Here is a 27191-nt window from a genome sequence, read left to right on the forward strand (position 1 = left end):
TGTTGGAAAACCTTGAAATCGATCATCTCAGCTTGATTATTATAGTTGTGAAAAAAAAAAAAATTTGAATTTCAAATTCTAAAAATAGTGTATATTGCAACAAATCATCTAAACCATCAATTTCCCTTTAAAAAAAAGTATGCACAAATCTGCAAGATCTGTACTATTTTTTTAGTTTCAAATTTTATTGTTGGTGTTGATAATTGATTTTAGAGCTATCATAGAGATTTTCGATGCCAAAAGTGTTTTTCAAATGAAACTTTGAGGGGAGACGTTATTTTGTTTTCGTAAAGCCTAAGCCCTATAGAAACTTGGGTTGGAGTATTCAACTTGGAGTGAGTGGGGACTTGAAGCCAAAAGTGCTTTTTCTAATTAAGATTTGGGGTGAGACTTTATTTTGTTTTCATAAAAAATGTAACTTGGGTGAGTGGGGACTTGAAGATGAACATTTTTTACAAACAAATTACATTTTTTACACTTGACCCAAAGAACTTGCCTCTGTGCACCATTTGCAAGGGTTATATGAATATATTTTGGACAAGTATTCCATAACGCATCGGCAGTCTACAGATTTGGTGATGAAAAACTAGATTTGGTGATGAAAACTTTGTAAATCTATCGTATCCACCTTGATGATCATAGATCAAAAAAAATAAAAAATCTTAAAAATATCCATATTGCAACGTTTTTTATGGGCCATCCATTTCAAGTCTATACACTGGCATTTTTGGTGCTCCAAATTCAACAGTCATGGGTGGAGATGGCTTTAAAGGTAATAGTTACGTTTTCCTGGCACCGGATCTGCAATTTTTGGAAAGAATTAATGTGCAGCCATATGTGTGGCCTTACGAAAACATCGGCCTGTATATTTCTTAATGGATGTGGTTAGCATAAGCCTTAAGATTTACATTGAAAAGTAAAGTCTCACCACAAAACCCAATAAAAAAAATGCATTTATTTTGTTGGAAAACATATGATGGTCGAAAAATCTATTTTCGCCCCTAATTATGAAATTTCAAGTTCAAAAAATGATGGAAACATATAAATATTTAAGAAGGACCCGGTTTCTATGCCCCAAACCCCCATATATAGAAATCCAGGCATATTAATAAATCTATTTTTGAGATAGATTTTTGGACTTAATTTTTAAGGGCATGTAATATTTATCATGGAGATCATGAATATGAAAAAATAAGTAGATTTTAAAAATTAAAAATAATAATTCTAATAAGAAAACATTTGAACCGTTAGTTTTCATTGTTTTTAGATGAAACACCTAAAATGGATGCTTTACACTTTGGACTGCATATGAAGTAATGAGATCCAGCCTGCATGAAACAATTTTCCATTTAAGAATAGACTATCCAGATAATATAGAAATTTGTTTCATGCGGCAGGGATCGCATCTCTACATTTGCGGTTTCTAAGGTATATAGCATCAATCTTAAAGATGGATGCAATAGGTGGTCCATCTAAAAATAATTGAAACTAACAATCCAAATATTTTCTTAATAGAATTATTATTTTCAATTTTCAAAATTTATTTATTTATATTTACATGTCCTTAAAATTTTGGTCTAAAAATCCATCTCAAAAATAGATTTTTAAGAAGTAACTCATTTCTATATGGACTCATAAAAACCGTTCCCATATATAATAAGATACATCATTTTAGGTATTGAAATCTATTTTTATTTTTCCAAATTAATAAAATCCTATGATCGATTTGAAGATTTAGAAATGCATTTTGTGGCAAGGCTATGGGATGCTGCTTTACTGTTTATTGTAAAGCGTAGGCCATACAAGAACTTTTACGTAAGTATCTACTGTTATATATGGAAAATGTTTATGTAAGACCGTAAAATGTAGAACTAAAGATGCACCTCAAAAATCTAGAAAAAGGTATTTTTAATGTTAAAAAACCTTTTAATTGATTATCTTGACGTCGAGATATATGAATATGAAAAAAAAAAAGATTTTGAATTCCAAAAATAATACATCTTACAACACATTATCTAGACTGTCTATTTTTAAGGTTTTTATATATTTATAGATCTACTTGATTTTAACCATTTTTCGAGTTTAAATTTTACAATTAGATATGAAAAGATATTTCAAATAATCCTAAGAAGTTTTTAGACCAAAATTGCATGTTTGATCAAATTTGGAGGTGCGCCTTAATTGAATTTTTTAAAGTTGCCACCTTATAGAAACCACACTCTTTATGTGTGGTTTATACGGGGTTGCAACTTTAAACAATTAAAGTAAAGCACACCTTTGAACTTCGTAATAAAATTTAATTTTAGAATTGAAATTCTTAGGATGGCTTAAATATTTATTTTAACTATAATTATAAAATTTAAAACTCCAAAGATGATTCAGATCAAGTAAATTTTTAAACACATGAAAATCTTGAAAATGAACGGTCGATATAATATTTTATAAGATGCACTACATTTAGGACTTGAAATCTCTGTTTTTTTTATATATCCATAGATATCGAGGTGGTTTCCAGTATTAAAACAACATTGTTTTGATAGATTTTTTAGGTGCACCATACTTCTACAGTATGGTTTAGATTGGCACCTACTATAAACTTTTTCCTCTAAATAAACAAGGATGAGAGATTATAAGTGATTTAAGTACTTTTTTAGTGAGATTTTAAGAAAACATATTGAAGAAAAGTGTTAGACATTGGTCTCATATCCTTTGTATCTCGACACACACAAACAATCATAGATGCAATGTGTCCATGTTTATCATCATTATCAAAGCCTTTTTTCAACTAATTGGGGTCGGTTGCACAAATCCTAATATGTCATTATGTTCTATTAAAGGTTATACCTTAAGTAAAACATATGGTCATATATCCCTATATCTTTTCTCACTAATTCCAATCATATCTTTTTGGGCCTACGTCTTACTTTTTTTTAACCTTCCACTTGAACAAACTCACACCTCCTAACATGTGTTGTACTGTGTTTGTGCCACACATGACTAGTCCACCTGAGTCTATTCTCTCTCATCTTATCGCCATTTGATTTCACAACTAAATTTTTTCGAATATATTCATTTAGAATTCTATCCCTTTTTGGCTTGTCCATGTTACATTGCCTAAATCCAAAGCTCTAACCCTTTGATCTAATCCAAAGTGCTAGTCCAAGTTTCGAATTTGATACTTCTATGAAATATTTACTCATCACTACGAACTGGTTTTACGTCTTCCAAGTAACAAATACATTCACATTGAGATACAAGCGTATGTATGTGTATGTTTATGTAACAAATACATTCACATAGAGAGAGAAAGATGTGAAACATGTTTATGTTTATGTATGTTATGTAACAAATACATTCACATATTACCAAGTAACAAATACTTTCACATAGAGAAAGAGAAAGATGTGAAACATGTTTATGTATGTGTATGTTTTACTTAGGATATTTATCTGTGTGGGTATTTAATTGAGTGCAAGAACCCTTACAACATAAATATTTAAAGGGTGTGGTTTGCATGACTTTATAATAAGACGCAATTTTGGCATCGAAATTTCTTAAGACAATGTGAGAATCTATTTTAATCTCTAATTATAACATTCTAAACTCTAAAAATAGTTCTAAATTTCTAATCAAGCAAATCTACAAACGCATAAAAAGCTTGAAAATAGACGGTTCAGATAATATATTGCAAGATGTATTATTTTGGAACTTGAATTTTTTTTTCTCTATATCCATACATCTCGATGTTGAGATAATCAATTGGATGTTTAACATCAAAACAGCATTTTTCGAGGGTTTTTTGAGGTGCACCTTAATTCTAGGTATTAACCTTATTTTTGCCAAGTAGCAAGCTAATCTTTCAATGTATAAAGTGCCTATAGCATGTACCCACAGGAGTATTATGTAAAACGACTCCCTCGGGCAAAATCCCTACATGGAAGTTTTTTTATCCGGAATTTTGAGATCCATTTAAACATCACCAGTATAGCCGTTGCATGAAATGATGCATGGGCATGTTAGATTAAAATTACAAATTCCAAGAGCAATGAGCTACAAAGTTTTCAACATTCATGAGAGATTTCAGTTTTCCATCTACCAAGGTTAATAACCAATCCTACGGAAGTTTAGAGAATGGAAAATATGCAGAGAGCATGCAGCAAATCAGGCATTATGCATATAAATGCATACATGCAAAAGCAAATCAAAACAACCTGATGTAACAGACTAAAGTATTCTATCACTGAGGATCAGTCCGTCCATGGAAGATGAAAACTGTCCATTATATAAAAGAGCACTTTCTTCCTCTACTCTCTCTCTCTCTCTCCATGGAAAATGAAACTATCCACAATATCACAAAAGCTCTCTCTCTCACACACACTCAGAGCAGTCTCTCTCTCCATGGAAAATGAAACTATCCACAATATCACAAAAGCTCTCTCTCTCACACACACTCAGAGCAGTCTCTCTCTCCATGGAAAATGAAACTATCCACAATATCACAAAAGCTCTCTCTCTCACACACACTCAGAGCAGGCTTAAAGATCAGTTTCCCCATGGGAGATTTGTAAACCATTTAAAACAGGTGTTCGCAAACTCGGCCGGTCCAACTCAAAACCGGCCAGTCAAACTGAAACCGGGCACTGACCAATCTGGTTTTGACCAGTTTTGGTGATCCAATCGGATATTTTAAAAAAATATAAAATCCAGGGATTTGTTTGTAATCTGTTTTGAATGTTTTTTATCATTTCGACAAAGATTGAAAAGTGTTTTGGCCGTGAATATTTATTTTTACATTTTCCTATCTTTTTTAAAAAAAATTAAAAAAAATACTAGGCACAAATCGAATTTTTAAAATCCAATTTAATTTTTTTTTCAACTTTGTTTGGACGTGCTTTGTTTAATCATACATTAAATATTTTTTTCATATTTTTTTGGATTTTTTAATTTATTTTTATTTTTTTTAACGTTTCTGTACTAGCGATGAGATGCCTGGTTAGGCCGTTGAACTGGCCAATTTACCGGTTACTTGAACCCGGCGCTTGGTCGGTTCGATTTTTTTGAACACTTTAAAACACAACAGATCTCTCTCTTTCTCTCTCTCTCTCTCTCTCTCTCTCTCTGATGGATAAAAGCACCAACAGAGAATCAATGAATGGCAAAGCATCTGAAAAGAGAATCAATGAATGGCAAAGCATCTGAAAAATTGGTATCTCATTTCTCCACTAACCTATCAGCATATGGCCATATTCCAATTATATTCTCCCCCCACTGTCCATCATTTTTTATGGATAAAGCATAAAAATATATATAGGAAATTACTTACATCCAATGGGCATTGCAAGATCTCTCATTGAATCGTTTCATGGTTACTTGAAACATCAATGTTTTTTTGATGGATATGTCAGTCTGGTTCATTTACACAAAGCACAAACTCACCATGCTTTACACCAAAAACATCAGTTCTTTACATAACAGGAATAATTTGTCTTCATACAAAGGATTCTCTCTCTCTCTCTCTCTCTCTCTCTCTCTCCTGACAGTCGACACTGCTTACTTGCAGTAAAGGACCATCTTCTCTCTCCACAACCCCAACGTAGCCGTACTAGATAGAGTGACAATCAGCACTGGTTATTTTGAAGGACAATCTCTGATATAGCCATAAATAATGCTTGTTTATGGTAGACAGTCTCCTCACTCCACAACCTCAACATAGCCACAAATCTCTCTCCCAACCCTCCAGCCCTCTCTCTGCCATCAAACCGCTATGCTCTCACAGCAAATCACTTGATTATTTGAACACTCTCCACCCAAACCCACCACTGACGACCCTACTAGCACCCCCACTCCCCTGCTCCCTGATGCCTTCACGTCCACCACTGCTCCCCCCATCCCCCTCCCCACCACCACCACACCCCTCCCCCCCAACCCTGCCAACTTACAAGGGCCCCTCACCACCAACCCCGACAACCTCCCAACCCCAACCCAATCTCTTTCTTTCTCATCCCAAACCATCAATCTCACTCCCCCTGATCCTTGGTCTACCATATATACCCTAGATCCTACCACCACAGCAGGCCCACGCAACCCCATGACCATCCCACCATCCACTGGTTGCCACTTGCCACCCGCAGATGGCCGACACATTGCAGCGTAGTGGGACGGGACCACATCGGGGCTCACATGCCTAATGTATATGTTTCCCTCAAAACTGAGGGATTCTCCAGGGTCAGCTAAAATGTCTGGGTCCTCGGAGAGGGTCCATTCATTTTTTATTGGGTCATAAACTTCAAAGGAGTGTAAGGTTTCGGAGCTGAGGCCCATGCCCCCAATGGCATAGAGCTTGTGTTCCAAGCTTTCACATACAAAATGGCACCTAGGTTTTACGAGGGGGGCGGCCTCTCCCCACTCGTCTGTGATGGCATCATAATAATGCACTTGCGTCGATGCGTCTTCCAACCATCTGCATCCACCTAATAGATAGAGCCGGTGGCCTAGGACCCCGAATGCCATGCCGTACCTGTCAGATGAGAAAGATGATTTTTGTTGACGAAAACGAGGGACTATAATTTTATGAATAAAAAACAAAAATTCATATGAATAATACACAAAAATCTTTGGTAAAGAGAAAAACTGAAAAGTACAGTATGATTCATATGGTCATACTAACAACATGGTCATAAGGTCATCACCATTCAATCAATGGACTGGACGTTGATGGACAGAGAGCAGGTACCACCGACCATGTCACTAATTGATTAATGGACACGGTTTCTACAAGTTCCTGGAGTCATGTAGAAACCTCCTTAATAATTCAGTTTTTAAACAGATTTTAACCCTAAATTTTTAAGGAATACATAATCCCTAACATGAAGATCATTAACTTGTAAAAATTAATGAATTTTAAAATCTAAAAATAATATTTTTTTAAAAGAAAATGTTTAAACCATTGATTTTACTTTTTGGACCATCATTTAGATCATCTTTGGATGGATGGTTTGTGCCTCAAGGGATGCAAATGTAGGAAATGTGTCCCCCGAAGCATATGACACTTTTCCTTGATAAATTATAGGGTATATTCCACTCTATCCAACCATGGCTGGCATGATGATAATCATCATGACCATGTTGTCAACATGACCTGTATAACACTGTTCCATAAAGGAAATAAAGGGATAAGGAAACAATATACAAATGTATGTACCTTTTGGAGCATTGAGGTGGGACGCCCTTCAGGGGTCGCCATCGCCGTTTGGTCGGTTCCTGCACATAACCATGAACCTGGTCGGAGGCATCCCGGCACAAGGAATATACCCAAGCCTCTGCTAACCTTAAGTTTTGCCTACAGGCATAAAAAGCTTCACTGTGCACTAACGCACGCCATCTTCTAGAGACAGATTTGAGGAGGGGGTGGTATTTACGTGGGACCCTCACCAAGCAGAGAAGGGCAATGTCATCTGGTAGACCAGGTATAAGGGATAAATCTGGGTCTCTGGTGTCGGAGCTCAGTTGTGCATGGTTGCTTGCTTGTTCAAAAGTTTCAGGGTCCATATTGAGGCTGTAAGGAAAAGGGCGCCTGTAAAATATAAGAATGCATATAGCGATGAATCATACAAGGGGAGATTATTTTCTGAGCTAAAAATTATCTTATTTCATTGTCACAAATCTGGCATTTGAAGCCAAAACTTATCTCAACCATCATGCAACGCCCACAATTTCTAATGCCAAGATGCATCTTTAGCATCTTTAATATAACTAATGCAGCATTCATGATGAAATGTTCCTTGAATTTCCAAGAGAAATCCCAAAAACTCCTAATGAGATTTTTCTCTTCTTTCATTTAACATTTATTTCTGATTCAGGCGCATTAGGACAGAGCATCTTATGTTTTTTCCACCCATATTCATATTTTTTGCAATACTACCACACAAGGCACCTGTCAAACCCAGTTCCTTCCAGGTTTGTGAAATACAAAATAGATGGATTTAGTTTCACTTGAATGATGAATATGCACATTGAAACTTGAAAAGATCTGGTTTAGCTAATTTGCCATGGCCTTTCCATACCTTGAACTTTTTTATGGAACTGTTAACATTTGTATTGAAGGGGAAGAAGATTACAAACCATCAAAAAATAGGCTTCCCACAAGCCGGAAGCTCTATACCAAATATGGGCACCCTTACGTCTAGGGGCTCCATCCTAAAAGGGGCACTCCTACATCTGGGGACTCTATACAAAAAATAAGCATCCCATGAACTGGAAGCTCTGTAAAAAAAAACCACCACTGGTGGACAGTGTGCAAGATGGCCAAGACAAGAGAAAGTGCAACTAAAGTGTTAACTGCAAAGTGCAGTCATGGTTGTGCTGTTAAGTGCTCCTCCTTTAGCTAGCGTGTCGGCCTCCGTGTTACCCTCCCACCAAATATGCCTCCATGAGGAAACCATATGCTTGCAAATGTAATAGCTTTTATTAACGGTGTGTGTGGGAGTCCAGGGGCAAGGTGCTGAGCCTGAGGCCCAAGCAATAATGTTCTTAGTGTCTCCTTCTACTTAGGTTCGAAGAGGGATTAATGTTTTTGAGTCCTTCTAGGAGTGCCAAGGCCTCTGCCAGTTGGGAATAAGCATACGTCCGATGTGTTTGGAGAATGAACTAAGGATCTGGACTGCATAATTCCTAATGAGACCCCCTATACGTGAGCGGCCACGGTTGCCGAGGGAGCAGCTGTCGAAGTTTAATTTCACCTAGCTTGGTTCAGGTGGCTTGATTCAGGCGGTCTCCAACATGCAGTAAATTACATTTAAAAGCAAATTTCCAAAGGAAATACCCACCAGCATGCATAATTATTTTGAGAATTAATGACTTCCATTGATGCAATGAGGTATTACATTTTCACGGTTTGTACAAAATATGTTACAACATTGTGGAGGTGTTTATTCCTGTACAAAAAATTGGATGATGCTAAAGAAGATTTGGTATATCAAAATTTGAGGTCCAAGTTGGTTTGATTGAAGGTAGGGCTGTTATAGTTTTTGACAAGAACACAGGGAAGAAGAGTCCCCTCTTCAAGTGCGTGAAGAGGTTGTATAGATGGTTGAGTGTGTGAAGAGGTTGTATTGATAGTTGAGTCTGGGTTCCCCTTTAAACTGCCATTGAAATTGAGCTTGACTTCTGTGAATCCAGATTGCTTCCACAGGGACGGCCTTTGGGGGATTACATGGCTTGAACCAGTTAATATGCTTCGGCTATCAAAAACAGCAAAAGATATGCCAAAGATATTGTCGGAAGGCCAAGGTTATGATTGAGGACACAAAGTGCTCGGTGAGAGTTGAAATGCTTGATTGGACTCCCTAAAATATCCGCAGGTTTATTCTAAGGGACCAGATGAAGGCAATTGAGGTAAGGTGCCATAGGTGGCGACCCTTTTTGGGAAAGGTAAGGAAATGGAAATCCACGGTTTAAAAACTCTTTAATGGCCTCTGGCCAGACCCATGTAAGGTTGAAAAGATCAAGAAATATGGATGGGATTATTGAGGCTGTTGCACAATGGAGAAATAGCTGGTTCATGGATTCATGGATTCCCACTCCAACCTGTACATCACACCAGATTGGCAGGGGTATTCCTCTGTATTGGATGTTGTCCAAGGTTAAAGCTTTGTGGGATGTGGCAAGCCAGTTTAGGGCATGAACCTTTGGTGCCAGTTTGATGGTCCAAGGACTTGTAGTCTGCAGGACTGAAACTTGAAGAATACTGAGCATGATAGAAAGAAGTCACAGAAAAGTCGCCTCGTAGATTCGGGCACCAAATCAAATTGTCCTTGCCACGGTTTGGTACAAATTAGGCATTTAGTGTATCATTCTTCGTCTCAGCATCTGTGAGATTTTGACGAAATTGTGGTGTCCACAATAACTGTCCGCCAATTTGGTCTGTTATCTGGGCTATTGAAATGTAAGGATCAAGTGCTAGGTTGAAAAGGTGGCAAAAGGAGGACCCTAATGTGATCTGACCCGAGCCATAGGTCTTTCCAAGGCATAATCCTGTCACCCATTTTGGCCATGAATCTAATGGTAGCTAATAAATTCATTGTGAATATACTACATGATGCCCTAAAGTTACTTCTTTGTCAGCCTCTTGAGTTGGTGGGTTGTTTGAAAAAGCCAACCCATGGGTCCCATGCCATACTTTTGTTTGATGACATGGCACCAAAGGAGGTTTCGGGATCCACAAAATGCCACCGCCACTTTTCCCAAAAGTGCAATGTCTACTAGTTGTAGTTTTCTGATATGTAAACCACCAAATCATTACGGAAGGCAGACAGTCCCATGTTACAAGGTGAAACTTGTGGTTCCCTTCAGCACAACACAAGGAATTCTCTGATGAGCCTTTCTAGTTTGTTGATGCACTATCTGATTTACAGGGATATTTAAGAGTCTGGCACTGATTTAGGTAATAAGGACTCCAAGAAAGAGAAACCTACATTTCCATGCAGGTAAACATCACTCAGAAATCTGTGCCACATTTTCCCATTGTGATTTGTTTGTTTTTCCCATGAAAAGAGGTAGTCCTATATATAAGGCAACCGATCCCAGGCATTGAGCTAGCTCCCTCAATTTGTCACTGGGTACATAAAAAACAATGAGGTTTGATTTGTTCACATGCATGCGGAAACCAGTGCAAAGATCACAAAATATTAGAGTCATAGTTTGTCAACCTGATGTTTTGCTGGCCTGTTGTCACAAAAGACCAACAGGTGATCCGCATCAAGCAAATGTGAGATTATTGGCCCTATAATAGAGGTGGAGATGCTGTCCAGCAGACCATGGGTATAGGGACATTCAATGGATATGGTAAAAATGTCGCTGAGAAATAAGAATGGAGGTAGGGATTAGGGGTCTCCTTGATGAAGACATCTAGAAGAGTGGAAGAATCCATTAGCTGAGTTGCTGATAAGAACTGAGAAGCTTACAGAATAAATGTTCTTAAACACAGTTCTGGCAATGTACTAGGGTGGCTGAGAAGCTTACAGAAGACATGTTCAGATGACGAAGTGCAAACAGGTTGATTATCTGCACTCATACTTTCCCCATGGAACAACAATCATATCCCATTAATTTTTGAAGTTAATTCGAAACAAAACATACAAAACCCTGATCCCAATGTAATACAAAAGCAAGGAGACAATGTTGTAATATCACCTCCTCCTAACAAAAAAAGACATTATAAAAAATCATCAAAACACAAGTCTGCAACAAAATAACAAGCCAAAAGACAAAGCAATTCACCTAATTTCAACAAAAAGATGCATCAATATGAAACTTGAATATCTACCACTCAGCAAATTAAAAGAAGCATAACTGAATACCACCAAAACCCTAATTTTTCAGATCAAACAGTAAAAACCCTGATTTCCAGAATCCACCCAAAACCAGAACTTCTCCGTAATCCAAAGGCGTTAATAGAAGAAAGAATGGCAAATAAAAAAAAAACCAAAAAACAAAATCAACAGAACCAATCACTACCATCGAGATAAATATCTAGAACCCTCCTAAATATGCAAAAAAGAAAAAAAAAGAAAAAAAAGAAGAGGAGAAACTACACAGTAAAATTCAGAGAATCAAGCCAAGAGATCCCTTTACAATCCTCTAGTTTGAACGCTAATGTAAACAGAATGAAATTTTACTCAACTAACCTGAAAATTTTCTTTTTGTATCTTCAATGATGCAGTCGAAAATGGCAGAAAAATGACTTGAAATATGAAATTTTAAAGAAATCGATAAGGAATTCCAAACCCTTTTTGCGGCATGAAGCGCCAATGAAGTCTGGAATTGCCCTTTGTAATTTACCCCTTATGGCCCTCTAAAAACATAAAATGCCGTCTATATATATATATATACCCCAACAATAAATTGCCACTAGTTTTTAATGGAAAAAGTTTATATGAGGATGCTACCTTATAACGTGGAACTATGGATGCCGCTCAAAAATAAATCGGAAATGGTTGTTTTGAGATAATCTTAATAACATTTTACATCAAAACTATATACTATGACAAAATTTGAAGGTGCACCTTACCTCTACATCTACAGATGCATCCGTATGCAAACTACACCCATGGTATATAATTTTAATATAAAATGATCTTAGGATTATCTCAAAATCTATTTTTATATCTAATTATAAAATTTTAAATTTAAAAAATAGTTAAAGTCAAGTAAATCTATAAACATATGAAAATTTTGAAAATGGAACGTGTAGATAATATGTTGTAAAATGTACTATTTTTTAGACTTAAAATATTTTTATTTTTTATAGTCATACATCTCGATATCGAGATGATCAATCAAAGGATTTTTCAACATTAAAACTAACTTTTCCGATGGATTTTTGAGGGGCATCCGTAGTTCTACATTATAAGGTAGCATCCTTATATAAATTTTTTCCTTTTTTTAATTCAATGATTTGTACAAGATAAAATCTTGTTTGTTGTTGATATATAAGGCAAAGACCTTGTAGAGTAAAATAGAGAGCCTTTCTTTGAAAACGTCTCTGAAAAATGCATTTTTAGCCCACATTGGTTCGGAAATCTATTTTCACCTCTGATCATGAAATTTAAAGTTATAAAATTTGAAAACTTGGGATAACGTTTTATTTTTTATTTTATTTTAATAAAACCTAAACCAATGTTCAAATTACAACAATACTCCAGTGGTTCAATCAAACAACTTTACCAATGGAGTATTTCCTTTCCAAAAATATTTTTATTTAGGTATTTTTTCAAAAAATTTGTTTAAAAATGCCCAAATGACCTTTTATTATGGGAAAATTAATGTACTTTTCCCTTTTTAAAAAAAAATAAAAATAGTCAAAAAAATTTCCAATTTTACAAAAAATCCTTCTTTTTTTTAACTTTTTAATTTCAAACAAAACTCATATATTTACTTCCCTTTATTTTCTATTAACATGAACAAACGAGGGTATTTTAATAGTTTAATTCACTTAAGTCGTTTGAGCTAAATAGCCTAAATACCTTTTTTTTTTTTTCGGGTTCCAAAGTCCAAACCAAACTTGAAATATATTTCTTCACTAAAAAAAAGTATTTTAGATTTAGTACCCACAACAACTAGGGGCATCTTACTAATTTAGCCCCATATAGCGCACCAAGCCAAAATATGTAAATATCTTACTTTATGGATTCCAAACTTAAGGCAAGATTTATTTTTTATTTTTAAGCAAAAAAACAGTAGAACAAACATGGGTATTTAGATCATTTAGCTCAAGTAACTTTAGCTGAATTATGAAAATATATTCATCTATTCAAAGTTTGAAACTCGAAAAAGGTCTGCAACTGCTAACTGTCAAATCGACGGCAGTGGTGGCATAGAAGGAGATTCACACAATGTCTCATTGTTGATGGCATCAAAAGCATCTCGTTGTCCACTTTAAACATGTTTATAGAGAACCAAAATGCTAAGGCGAACAAGTGGGCCTCTAACACCTACTTTGTGGGTACAAGGTTCTAAATTTTTGTGAAGTTTTCACATAGAACCTTCTACTTCATACTTACAATGACTGTTTATGTCATGGCTTGACTTAGCCCCAAAAAAAGAAAATAAAAAGCAAAATAAATTGTACAGCGCAATTCATTTGTACATCGATTATGTCGGGCAACGTTGGAAAAGTCGATTCGGACCGGCCCATGCCCCAGCTGAGTACTTACCCGAGACCAATTAACTCATGTTGTTGAAAACTATTAAAAAATAAAAAATTTAAAAAACATAAGTTGAAAACTATTCAAAATAAAAAATACAAAAAACTTAAAAAATAAAAAAATATTCAAAGTAAAATTTAATGAACCATAACTAATTATGGTTAAAAAAAGTTGTAAGAAAATTAGCTTTTAAAAAAGGGTATGGTTTCTATAATATTGCAACCTTAAACAATCCAATTAAGATGCAACTTCAAATTTTATCATAACATGTAATTTTGGTGTAAAAAATTCTCAAGATTATTTAAAAATCTATTTTCATATCTAATATAAAAATCTTGAAAATGGACGGTCTAGATAATGTCTTGCAATATGCATTATTTTTGGAGCTCACAATCTTTTTTCTTTTTTTTTTTGTTTTTTCTTTCATATTCATACATCTCGATATCGAGATTATCAATTGGAGGTTTTTCAATATTAAAACAATATTCTCCGATGGATTTTTTAGGTATATCTTTAATTCTACATTTTAAGGTTGCAACATATTTTTTGTTTTTGGGAAAAAAACAAAGCCTTCGAGTTACCTCTTCCCTAAGGTTTTCTTAAAAATCTTAAACCCACTACCGTCTATCGAGGAGGCTAGTGGGGGTTTCTATGCTAATATTATTTGGTCAATTCCTTGCATGTACGGGAGAGTTACATATAGACTCATTGAGGAGTATCAATCATGTTTGGATTTATTAGATGGCATATATCTGACTCCAAATGTGGATGAAAAACATTACCTCTTCAGGGGAATTTTCGGTCCAATCAACCTACAACCTCTTGTTCAATGACCAATGGAGGGAGTTGGATACCGGTCTCTTCCAAATGAAGAAATTATGTGGGCCTCTTAAAGTACAGCTTTTCTTATGGATTCTGTATTAAGATAAATTAGCAATTGTTAACAACTTGAGGAAGAGGGGTTTTATTATTACTAATGTCTGTATCTTATGTAAAGGTAGTGATGAAAAATCGCAACATTTATTCTTATCATGCACTTTTGTTACATATCTTGGGGACTAGGCTCACCAATGTCTCAATTTATCATTACCACTGCCCCAGAATATCAGAGCACTTCTTGATCAATGGATCACACCAGGTGTCTGAAAGAATGGTACTATTCTCTGGAGATCTATTTGGGTTAGCCTTCTTTGAAATGTGTGGAAGGAAAGAAATAACAAAGTCTTTGACAGTTTATGTATGGATTTGTTTACTTTAAAATCGAATATCAACGCAGCTGCAGCTGATTGGTTCCTTATTCATAAGGACAATGACTTCATTCCTAAAAGTTTCATTATTAGGAATCTCTTGGCATTGGCTACTACGGGTGTTGTCTCTAACACTCGTAGTACGGTCATTTGGAAACCACCACTGGTGAATTCTTTCTAACTAAATTTTGATGGAAGTTCATTTGACAACCCAGGAGAAACATGCTATGGATGACTCATTAGGAATCATTGGGGTCACATTATTCTTTTATATTCGAGTCCTTGTGGTACCATAACAGCAAACGAGGCGGAAGCACGAGGCCTATTGAAAGGGTTGAAATTGCTACCTACTTTGGAAGAGAGCAGGATTATCGAAGGAGACTCGACAAATGTCATTGCTTGGAGTAAGAGAGACCCATATTCTTTGGAGATAAAGGATAATTTTTCATTAAATTTAAGATATTTTGTCAACCTCTACGGCAACTATTCAACATTGCTATAACGAGGCGAATGAAGAGGCGTACATCCTTGCCAAAAGAGGAGTTCATGCTGCCTCTTTGGTGGTCACTTCTTTTCAATAATCTTTTGTTTTTTATTGAACATTTTGAATTTTACATTCTGATTAATAGAAAGTCTTATGTTCCCTTTCAATAAAAAATAAAGAAAACATAAACACTCATCTCTAAAATCTCACGTTGACCTCAATATTTTGTTGGGACTTGACTCTCATCTCGTGAACCTTGCAAGCAAGTTAAGGGAGGCATCACCAACTCGATTTTTACGATCAGGTAATTAGAAAAAAAGAACAATAGTAAATTCTACAATTTAAACAATACAAAATCTAAGGAGGGTTTAAACGTTAGTTTTTGTTTAACTTGAGGGTTATACGAACTTTTTTTAAGACCAAGGGGTTATTTGAGATTATAATTTTAGATAGGGAAGTATAAGTCTTTTGAAAAAAATATAAGGTTGCAACCTTATAATGTAGAACTACGGATGTATCTTAAAAATCCAACATAAAAGGTTGTTTTAATGTTGAAAAGCCATTTGATTTGTCATCTCGACATAATGATGTATGATTATGAAAAACAAAAAAATTTTGAGTCTCAAAAATAGTACATCTTACAACATATATTATATACACCGTCCATTTTCAAGATTTTCATATCTTTTTAGATCTACTTGATTTTAACCAATTTTTAAATTTAAAATTTTAGAATTAGATATAAAAATAGATTTTGAGATAATCCTTATAACATTTTACATCAAAATTATATATCATGATAAAATCTGAAGGTGTACCTTACCTCTACAGCTACGGGTGCATCATATGCCAACTGCACCCATGTCTTTTTCTTTTATTTCTTTTTTCTTTTTTTAAGTGTTAATAATGGGAATGGAGCCTATGTAATTTTCAATTTAATTTGCTAAACACTATCATACTGAGCTTGAATAACTTGAGAGTGTAAGTTCCTGAATGATCCTTTATCACTACCCCTACCCTATTAAAGCCCAAGTTTGAAAAAAGCTACTATCAAAATTCTACTTGAAACCCTAGCGGAACCCCCTGGTTGGGGTCATTCTTATAATCTCTTTAAATTGGGTTAATAAGTCCAAGAAGCTATATCCCGCCGCTTTTTTTAGGTGCGGTTTGTATAAAGCCGAGGCTCTAAACAATCAAAGCACAACGCACCTTTAAATAGTATCGAGAAATGTGGTTCCGATTCTGAATATATCTTTGTGATAGCCTTAAAATATATTTTCATATGTACTTATAAAATTCAAAGCTTAAAAAATAGTGTAGATCGAACACATCTATGAAAACTTGAAACTTGATGGTCCAAAACACATTACAAGATGCACTATATCCAAAACTTGAAATCCAGATTTTTTTTTCATGATCTTGAGGTCAAAATGATCAATTTTAAGATATTTAGACATCACAACAACCTCTAGACCCTAATTTGATTGTTTAAAGCCTCACACTTTTAACTTTTTCCTCTCTCTTTTTTTCGCGATTTAGCTAAGGCTATGATAATAGTCATAAGTTTCACTTCAAGGGGCAAGGCTCCCAAGGCCATAAAATCGAAGGTTATTTTCGTTAGGTTCAGCCACAATGCACGAAGTGGCATTGGTTGCTAACCAGGCACTCTTACCCCCATTATTATCAAGATAGGACAGGCCATCAAATTGATGAAGGATCTGATCTTGTCAAAACTAATATGACGATTAATTGAACTAGTTTGATAAAATTTTGAAAATATAAAAAAATATAAATACTATCCAACTTTGTTCGGTTGGTCGAACCGGTTGAAATTGATAAGCTGGACAACCAAAATTTAAAATTCCAAGGGCAGCTTCAACCAAATTTAAAATATCTTTAACTTATGAATGAATATACTATGATCTCAAGCATTTAATATGCTTTACTTTCTTGGTGTGACAGGAATGCCACATAAAATCAAGACATCCATGGTAAGTCGAGGATTTCTTCCAAAACAATCAATAAGTCATTAAAGAATTTCAGCTGACCCTCTCGCTGCAGTCCCTTCCAACAGGCATAGAAGCTCCATCTGTTATTCATAGGAGTGTCTACATGCTGCGATTAACGATAGTTTGTGTGTGTGTGTGTGAGAGAGAGAGAGATCCTGAACTTATAATTGCACGATCATGAAAAACTAAGAAGGGACTCTTACTTCCTCTTAAGAAAAATAAGAGACCCATCGTTCATATGAAAAATTCATATATTGCAACAGCGTAAGAACTCGGCTCCATAAAACCCACCAAGCTTATAGTTTTGATTTTGGATCTGGAGTACTTTGATTAGCCCTTCTAAAGATGCCTTCTTGACTTGCTGAAATGACAAGCTGCACATCAACACGGACTCAATTAGTATGAACAGTGAAAAACTTCAGAATTTGAAAATACAATTTCTAAAAATGAAACCCCAAGTTCTGTTAACCTCTCCATTCCTGTTAAACATCCGACCAACAACAAACCCACGACCATTACTTGCAACAGGGCTTTCCATCTGTCAAACAAGAGCCAATCAATAATCAGCATTGAAAACCAATAAATTTGATGATGGAACTAGAAAACTGGCCCTTTTGTGAAATACTTACCACAAATAATAGCCAATCATCTGCTTTGAAGGGTTTATGAAACCACAACCTGTGGGAGAGAGAGAGAGAGAGGATGTGGGCTAACCATCAAATATGTTAAAGAGAGAGAGGGGGGGGGAGAGAGAGAGAGAGGATGTGGGCTAACCATCAAATAAACATAAAGTAGTACCTCAAAATCCATGCTCATCTCAAAATAGTATGATAAAATTCAGTTACACATGCTTATGCTCAACATTTAGCATAATTTAGACTGCTGGTTGTTTCCATAAGATGGTTGTTCTTATTATAGATGTCTTTGTGTCAATGCAGGTTACTAACAAAAACAAAAGGAAAAGGGAGATGTTACACATACGAGTGATCGAGACTGAGTGATGACATCTTCACGCCCTTCCTTTGATGTGGCTTCAAGCTAGTCCCAAGAAATATAAGGTCTGAAGTATATGCTACTACACATCTGCAGGAGATGATTAATGGCTTACATTTTTTTTTTTTGTAGTTGTTAATGACTTACATCAATTACATTTGTTCCAAGAATTATACACATAAAAATCAAGCATTGTGCAAAGATTAAATTGGTAGAGAAGAAGACTACCAGTATGAATTACAACAAAATTGAAAAAACAAATAAGTAACAGCAAGGTTCAAGTTTTGATAATATAAAACGAATCAAGGTCAGGCTCAATAAAGGAAGTGTCACATATTTGAAAAAACAGGTTCTAACAGAAAACTAAGGCTCCATCTGATTGTCAATTAGTGATGATCCCCCCCCCCCCCCTCCCCTCAAATTGTGACCGATTTAAATTGCAATTGGATGAATTGGCTAGTTGTCCAGAGGTATTTGATTGCTCTTGTTGAATTGCAATTTCTTATTGTGTGGTGCTAAGGTAGTGGTAGCGGCAGAACAATAGTGGCAATGGTGGTGGCGGTGGCAGCAGTGGGTTGGTGCTGGTGTTGGTAAGGGGGATGGCTGTGTGTAGGTGGTGATGATGTAAGTGCAGTGGCAGTGATGGTGGCAATGGTGGTAGAGGTGGTGTGAACAGGGAAATGGCTCTTGTTTTTGTTTTCTATTTTTTGTTTCTTTTTTGGTGGGTGGGGGGGGGGGGAATGAGAGAGCGATTGGATAGTTTGAAAGCCCACTCAAAGGGCTTTTACCAAGGATTACATTCAGAATCGATGGATATTTGTAAACCAAACAACCCTCAGGGTTTCAACAGGCCAAAATGCAATTTGGGCTAGAAATCAAGACCTGAATTTGCAAAAAAATTCCAGCAAATGTCGCATATTTTGAGCACCTTTGAATGCCTCTTGTTTAGCAGCCACAAATCCTACAACTGTAAGTACCATGATAAACTAAAACCACATCTCCCATTTGCTCCAAGATAGATATTGTAGAGATAAAAAACTTGTAACTATTATTCTAGGGATCACATGGTAAATAACAATGTTGTGTAAAAAATAATGATAAAAAGTCCGATAAAGGGCCCAAGGACTTTGTTCATCTAATTTGTTGTTACGGAGATGGTGCTGATGATTTCTCCTAACTTTTTAACTTGACTAAAACCCCTTTAGTCAAGTTTAACTTTGATGGTTATATTGCCAAGGTCTCTTGTATTATTCGTTCTTATAAATTGAAGGTTAACATTATCAAAAAAATATATAATTTGATGGTTGCTGACTAGGCAACCTCTGGTATAGGAGGCCTCTTTAGAACCCAAGATGGCAGTATGCTCGTCTTTCTCCCGCCCCATCGGTTTGGTGGACTCAACTATTGCCTAGGCCCTTCGCAAGGTAAACTCAAGTTAGAGTCTTGATCTCTTGGTGGAAGGGGATTCCAAAAATACCATAGCCTGGGCTTCTAAAGCCACCTCCTGCTCATGACGCCTCCATGACATTTTTGAAGAGATTTCTCATCTAAGTAGGGGATTAAAAACATCGTGGAAACAGATATTCAGAGTAGCAAACTCTGCAGCAGACCTTTTAGCAAAGGATGGTGCCCAATCCAATCTGGATCACTGAGCATTCTACTGCCCATACCCCCACTCTCTGTTTTTACCTCTGCTGTGCACTTGTGCTGTAAAGCATTTGTTTAGGCCCCTTGGGAGTTTTGTTAAGGGTACTAGTATAGGTGCCACATTTTATACACTCCATTTTACTGAAATATAAGTGAATATTCTCAAAAAAAAAGTAACCTATACGGCTAACTAAAATTCAAATGGCATATAAATAATAAGCACCACAACAATAACATGTATAAAAAAGAGTTCTTACCTTTCGCTGGGGTGTTTCGGCAAAACTCATTTGTTCAATTAACTAAATGAGTACGGGGCTCACTATTTGCTTAAATCATCCAGTAAACTTGATCCAATGCTTGGCTAATTTCTAACCAAATCTCAAGTCCCCAGAAAATCCCCTTTATGAATAAGAGGATTTTAATGGATTACACAAGAAAGATGACTTCAGCTGTAAGATATCCAATGTGGAAACACATGTAGAACTAATTACAAATAAATAATGGCCTTCATATAGCATGAGATGTTTCTCAATGCATCAAAAGCTTATGCTAGTCATATTGTATATGTAACACTACCTATAAATGACAGTAGCAATATCAGTACACATCATTAGCACACAAAACCATCACAAGAGAAAACGAACTTTGTTCATCACACCATCTAGGTTGCTCCCTGGTTTTGTGTCTTAGATCATGTTCAACTTCGTATTAATTGGCAAATGAGCTCCAAGCCAGAAGTACTCAAAATTTAATGCACTTACAGTCACATGGAATCACAAATTCCAAATGAGTTCTCTGACCATCATGTAATTTCAATGAAATAAATCTACAATATAGAACAAAATACAAGCTTGATATAAATGACACAAGGTCTGACCGTTTACCTATGCAGAGCAGGGTCATCTGAAAGTTTGCCTTTAGCTCTGAACCAGAACTTTTGGCTGCAATAATATCCAACGTTAACAAAATGAAATTACAATTTTAAACACAAACTACAATTATTTAACACAAGGCCAACCTTGGTTCTGAAGGATAGTTGACGAAGCTGGTGGTTGGATCGCAAAACTTTATTTCTATAGGCCAAGGAACAAACTTTTTTCTAGCTATTCGATTCCGATAATGTCTGTTGCAAAGGATTAAAAAAATGAAGAAAGAAAGAAGACTAATAAGGGTCAATTATTCACCATCATCAATATTAAGGAAAAGCGAGAAAATACCCAGTAAAATATCATTTTATCGTTCAAGTATACATTCAATCCTGAGGTATTTCAAAATCAATAGCAAATTACAAGATCAGTTGCTCAAGAAGGGAACCCCTGATAGTCAAGGAACACAAGCATACCTAATACATACCCATGAGGTTGGTTTCTCTTCGATATGGAAGCAGTTACAAAAAAGAATCGCCGAAAAGAAGAAAAGCTCTACACAGTCGTAGGATAAACAAAAGCAAGTCAAGCTTGTTATCCCTTGGGAACAGTTTAAATCAATGTTTTAAAATGCGACCACATTAGGCGTTATGCGCTGCCAAGCGCATCGCAGATGGCCACATATGCGGTTTGGAGAGATGCGCCCGCATATCCGCCGCATCTCTCCGCATCATAGCCGCATCCCACATAGGGCGTATCATACCGCATATGCAGTCTGCCATTTTTTTTGAAATGAACCCTCGAGCAGGGGTATTAAGGCCTTTTTGACCCCCAAAAATGAGGGGAAAGGGTTTGGGGGGTTATTAAACCCCCCAAACATCATTTTTCAGCCACATCCGCGACTTTTATTGGATCAATTGAAGCAAAAAAAAAAATTGGCAGAAATTTTATTTTGTGAACTTCTTCGATTTGTGTATTGGTTGTTGATTTGTATCTTTTGGGTGTTGATTTGAGAAAGTTTAAATGAACTTGCGATAACAAATCGAGGGTTTCAAGGGTCGTGAAGAAATCGACATTTGCTTCAAGTAACCGGTAACTTTTTTTCTACTACAGTAAACTTTTTTTGGGGCAATGTCTTCTTCCCAATCTTCTAATAATAAGGATCTGGCTTGGAAATATGCAAAATAGAAAAATCTGAAAGATCAAAATTGTGTGATTTGTATGCTTTGTAGAAATACTTATATAAAGGGTATTTCTCGGTAAAAATAACACTTAGCCGGTATTTCTCGGAATGTAAAAGCATGCCTGCAAGCTACCGAAGAGATAAAAAGGGAGAATAGAGAATACATGGATAGCTTGAAAAAAAAAGAGAATAAAAAAATAGAAAAAAACGAATTACTTGATGATAAGCAATTATTTGATGATAAAGATGATATATCAGAAGTTGCAATGAGGCAAATGGGTACTCCAATCAAGAGAGAGGATAATAAATATTGGTGGTAGTGTTGGAAGAAAAACACCTCTCTAAGGGACCAATGGATGCTTTTTTTACCCCTAACCTTAAAACTGTGGTTCAGGAGAAGAGGAAAAAAAAAAACAAACCACAATTGAAAATCGATACAAGAAAGAAGAGAGGAAGTCGGTATGTAAATACATTGCAAAGTGGTTCTACATTGCCGGCATTCCTTTTAATACTATAACGCTCGATAGTTTTGCATGTATGGTCCAAGCAATTGGGCAATTTGGCCTAGGACTTATTCCTCCTTCACTACATGAGATTAGGAAGCCCTTATTGAAAGATGTTGGATTTGATGTTAACAAAATTTTGATTTCTCAAAGAGAAGGGTGGGAGAAGAATGGGGCCATTATTATGTGCGATGGTTAATCTGATGGGAAGTCGAGGTCATTCATTAAATTTTTTAGTTAGCTATCCAACAGATACTTTTTTTGTTAAGTATGTTGATGCATCATACAAGTCACATGATGCTACATACTTATGTGGCTTGATGGATAATACTGTAGAGTTTATTGGAGAAAAAAATGTGGTGCAAATTGTCACTGGTAATGGTGCCAATTATGTTGTAGTTGGGCATTTATTGACTTTGAAGAGGACGCATATGTTTTGGACTCCTTGTGCAGCTCATTGTGTTAATCTCATGCTTAAGGAAATGGATACATCTTCATTTAGTGGGGTGATTTCAAAAGCTCTGTTTGTTGTTGGATTTATTTACAATCATACCATGGTCCTTAGTATGATGAGGACTTTTACAAAGAAAAGATAATTAGTGAGACCGGATATCACTAGATTTGCCACATCATTTCTCACTCTTTGAAGCCTATGCAAGCAATAAAATGGCTTGAGGATCATGTTTGCTTTAAAGTAAATGGTCAAAGCATCAGGATGGGAGAGCGGTTGAACAAATTATTCTAAATACATCTTTTGGGAATCAAATATTTCTTGCATTGGAGGTGGTTGGCCCTTTAGTAAAAGTTCTTCGACTGGTTGATGGTGATGTGAAGCCCGCCATGGGTAACATACATGAAGCAATGACTAGGGCAAGAGGACAGATAAAAAATGTTTTAAAGGATGATGAAAATAAAAGCAAGGCTATACTTGAAATTATTGATAGGAGATGAGATACCCAGCTTCACAGGCACCTTCAATCAGTCGGTTACTTTCTAAATCCATCTCTTCACTACTAGCACCCATCCATTAAGTCAGATCGTGTAATAAATGGTGATTTCTTAGATGTGCTTGAGAGGTTGGTTCCTGACAAAGATATCCAAGATGAGATCCAGAGCCAAGAATTGATTAAGTTCAAGTTAGCATTGAGAAACTTTGGGAGAGAGATTGCTACTCGAAATAAGGACACTACAAATCCAAGTAAAGGCCAAAAGCACCCTTGTTGATAACTTTATGTATAGTTCCATTTATATAAATAATAAACTATTTATCTAAAATCTAACTTATAAACTATTACACAGCTGCATGGTGGACATTAAATGGAAGCGAAACACTAAATCTACAACGTCTCGCTATTTGAGTGTTCAATCTCACATGTAACTCATCGGGTTGCGAACGCAATTGGAATGCATTTGAGCATGTAAGTCCTTAATCCTTATTTTTTGGATTTCAATTTCAAATTTTATTTTTCTAAAATCTAATTTATCTAATTTCAATTTCCTTCCACAACTCTATACCAAAAAAAGAAATAGGTTGGAGCAGAAGAAGTTGAATGATTTGGTTTATGTGCGGTATAATAAGCAGCTTAGGGAGAGGTATCAAAAGCGCATGGATCTCAACCCTATTCAATTGTATGAAGCTAATAGCGATTGCACAAGTGAATGGACCACAGATCCACGACTAGAGTGTGCGTTTGAGGGTGAGGATCTTACTTAGCTTGATGCTAAGCTAGCCACAGGGGCTAATAAAGATGAACAGCCTCACACTAGAGCACAAAGGAGTAGAGCTAGGTCTAGTCGCACATTAGCTCCAGAGGTCAAGGAGGAGGAGGAGGCTGACTCAAAGGAAGAAGAATACGTGGAGGCCGCTGAGAATGAGAGTGATAATGATGCACATGGAGGCTCTTAAAATGGCTTCTCTGATTAAGATTTGAAAATTTGAAATTAGAATCTCACTCTCAAGACTTGAGAAATGATGATGATTGTATAATTTGTATTGACTCTTCTTGAGCGTGACTTTTAAACTCTTTAATCTTCATAGACTTTTAGTTTGTAATATTTTGTAACTTTAAAGTTTGTGATTACAGATTTGTGCTCTTGGTTGTTTTTTTTTTTTACAAGTGTTGGGAGCATCCTGTACAAAAATTGGGAGCTACCGGAGCCCTGACGATGCTAGGTGATCCCTCTACAAAAAAAAACAAGAAAAGAAAACAGTTCAGTACTGTGACAACAAAAAGTTGGTGCAACCAAACGGTTAAAGGGTTTATAAAACACCCTTTTTTATAACGTAATGCAAGTGGGAGAGAAAATCTGCAACTAACTTCAAGGAGGTCCAAGACTATTTGTAAGATCGGCTCCGTCATTGGCCATGAGATCTGCGAACTCGTTAAACGTCTTGAAGATATGCCTCCATGAGACGCTGATATCCCTGCAAATAAATTCAATCTAATCAAAGATCGAAACTAAGTACCAAGGTGGTATGGACTTTCCAGAAGCCCAAGAGATAATATTGTATGCCTCCCCTTCAACTATCAAGTGAAATCCCCATGAGGGGTTACAGAGCTTGAGCCCCATCAACAGTGCCATTGCTTCAGCACGTTGAGAGTCCATGTGGCCTAGGGGTTTGGCAGAGATAAGTAAAATATTCCTCTCGTGATCTCGGAAGACTCCACCGGCCCCGGCTGGATTTCCCCTTGAGCAACCGTCAAAATTAAGTTTGATAGTTCCCCTGGGGGGTGGTTGCCAGTTATTGGTTTTTTGAGTTTTCCGCGGCTGGTGAAATAGGATATTATCCAAATAGCTTAGAAAAAAGTTTGTAGGTGTACCAGTGAAGACTTTGTGATTGGTTGCCCAAAAGGCTACCAAGGTCTTGACCTTGGGGAGAAGTGCAGGCCCCTGTTGATAGAGTCCCTGAAATATCCTATCATTCCTTTCTGTCCAAATAACCCATATAAGCACAGCAGTGGCAGCCTTCCAAATAATTTTTCCAGCTTTGGGCCAAGGCTTGGCGAAATCTGTGGATAAAAGGGATAGGACAGTAGGTGGAGTAACCCATTGTAAGCCAAAGAGTAGTAAAAGCCGGCTCCAAAGGTATCTCGCTTGCTCGCAATGAATGAACATATAAGAATTAGATTCCTCCTCATTTTAGCACATAATGCATCTGTTTAGAATATGGATTCCCCTCTGTTGTAATTGATCTACAGTTAATGCTCTATGTGATCCAGCTATCCAGTTGAAAGTCTGGACCCTTGGGGGTGCGATCGATGACCAGACTTTAGATAGAATCGAGTGGGGGTTGAAGGGCAGAGTGGGAGATTGGGTGAGTCTCCTATAAAAAGAGGCGACTGTGAAGAAACCGGAGGGGGAAAGAGTCCACCCCAAAGCGTCATTCCCACTGATAAGAATGTAGCTAGCATGCAAGGTTGCTGAGAGTTGAATAAAAGAGAAGGATTCATCATCCGAGAGGTTTCTCCTGAAAGACGGATTCCAAACTCTTCGCCCTCCTACGATAACCACTTCGTCGGCCACTGTAGAGTCTTTATGTGAGGCGCTGGAGTAAAGGGAGGGGAAGAGTTCCCTTAGGGGGGTATGACCAAACCACAGGTCAGACCAGAATTTTACTCTCGAACCTTCTCTAGCGTGAAATCTGACAAAATTATTGAAAAAAGGATGAGTGGGCAATCGAGTTCCACACACCTGAACTTCGACTTCGATGTCTCACATGTGGCACCCAAGTAGTAGCAGGGATCTTGTATTTGTAGCGGAGAACTTGAGCCCACAGTGTGTCTGGTTGTGTTGCCAGGCGCCACCACCAATTTCCTAGGAGGGCACGATTATGTTTGCTTAGAATTTTAATCCCAAGTCCACCTTGTGATTTTGGTAGGCAAACTTTATCCCATGAAATGAGATAAAACCTTGTCTGTTCAGCTTGACCAAACCATAAGAAGTTCTTGGAAAGTTGCTCCAAACGTTTGACCACTAAGGACGGCATATGAAATAAAGACATAAGGTAGACCGGAATGTTTGCTAAGGTAGCATTGATCAGTGTTTTACGACCTGCCATTGAATGGAATCTTCCTTTCCAACCTAATAAGCGTTTGTCTACCTTATCTATCACGTTGGACCATTGGCACTTTTTCGGTTTCCCTATGCCTAAGAGAAGGCCAAGATAGGTGGAAGGCAGCTCCTCGACTTGACATTCCCAACTTGGGATCAAGAATCTAATGTGATCGCTCGTGATGGCCGCCCCCATCATTTTATATTTGTTCATGTTGATCTTGAAACCTGTGGATTCCTAGAAACATCTAAGGAAAATCCTCAGATTATCGACTTCTTGTGGGGTAGCATCTAGAAAGACGAGTGTGTCGTCTGCGTACTGCAGGTGGGACACAACAGGTCCCTGAGAGGAGCTCTTGAAACCAGATAATAAACCTTCTTGGTAGAGACGGGATAGGGATCTGCTGAAAACTTCAGCCACAATTGTGAAGAGGAAGGGAGAAAGAGGGTCCCTTTGATGTAGTCCCCTTGAGGAAGGGAAGTAGCCTCTAGAGGATCCATTG

At 36.7% G+C, this 27191-nt stretch overlaps 2 protein-coding genes across 14 annotated transcripts in view; both read right to left on the minus strand.

Annotated features, from left to right (window-relative positions):
• Positions 1-5414: 5414 nt before the first annotated feature.
• On the minus strand, positions 5415-11919 carry LOC18423020 (F-box/kelch-repeat protein SKIP4). Of its 9 annotated transcripts, none has more exons than XR_016058981.1 (4): positions 11685-11916; positions 7202-7573; positions 5604-6517; positions 5415-5533 (listed from the first exon to the last, which is right to left on the minus strand). XR_016058981.1 is itself a non-coding variant. In XM_088871392.1 (4 exons), the coding sequence occupies exons 2-4, from the start codon at positions 7546-7548 to the stop codon at positions 5755-5757; spliced, it is 939 nt and encodes a 312-aa protein (XP_088727518.1). In that variant the 5' UTR covers positions 7549-7573; positions 11685-11919; the 3' UTR covers positions 5415-5754. The 9 variants fall into 9 exon arrangements, 8 of the variants coding, with proteins under 8 accessions (XP_088727518.1, XP_020525925.1, XP_088727517.1 ...); XM_088871392.1 differs by having other exon boundaries at positions 5415-6517; positions 7202-7260; positions 7432-7573; positions 11685-11919; XM_020670266.2 differs by having other exon boundaries at positions 5415-6517; positions 7202-7260; positions 7432-7573; positions 11785-11871.
• Positions 11920-17308: 5389 nt separating this feature from the next.
• Positions 17309-27191, minus strand: part of LOC18423021 (acyl-CoA thioesterase II) — a 28975-nt gene continuing 19092 nt past the window's right edge. For 2 of the 5 annotated variants that reach the window (XM_006827577.4, XM_088871397.1), the window contains exons 12-17: positions 21102-21206; positions 20968-21024; positions 18425-18526; positions 18073-18121; positions 17913-17981; positions 17595-17817 (exon numbers count right to left, since the gene is read on the minus strand). In XM_006827577.4, coding sequence (XP_006827640.2) covers positions 17740-17817; positions 17913-17981; positions 18073-18121; positions 18425-18526; positions 20968-21024; positions 21102-21206 — 460 coding nt within the window. In that variant the 3' untranslated portion in view covers positions 17595-17739. Of the gene's footprint in view, positions 17550-17594; positions 17818-17912; positions 17982-18072; positions 18122-18424; positions 18527-20967; positions 21025-21101; positions 21207-27191 lie in introns of those variants that run through there. The other 3 variants (XM_088871395.1, XM_088871396.1, XM_020672095.2) reach the window with 3 other exon arrangements.

This window comes from Amborella trichopoda, chromosome 7 (genome assembly GCF_054954075.1).
Source record: "Amborella trichopoda isolate Santa Cruz 75 chromosome 7, AtrichopodaSantaCruz75HAP2 v2.0, whole genome shotgun sequence".
In the NCBI taxonomy this organism is placed as follows: domain Eukaryota; kingdom Viridiplantae; phylum Streptophyta; class Magnoliopsida; order Amborellales; family Amborellaceae; genus Amborella; species Amborella trichopoda.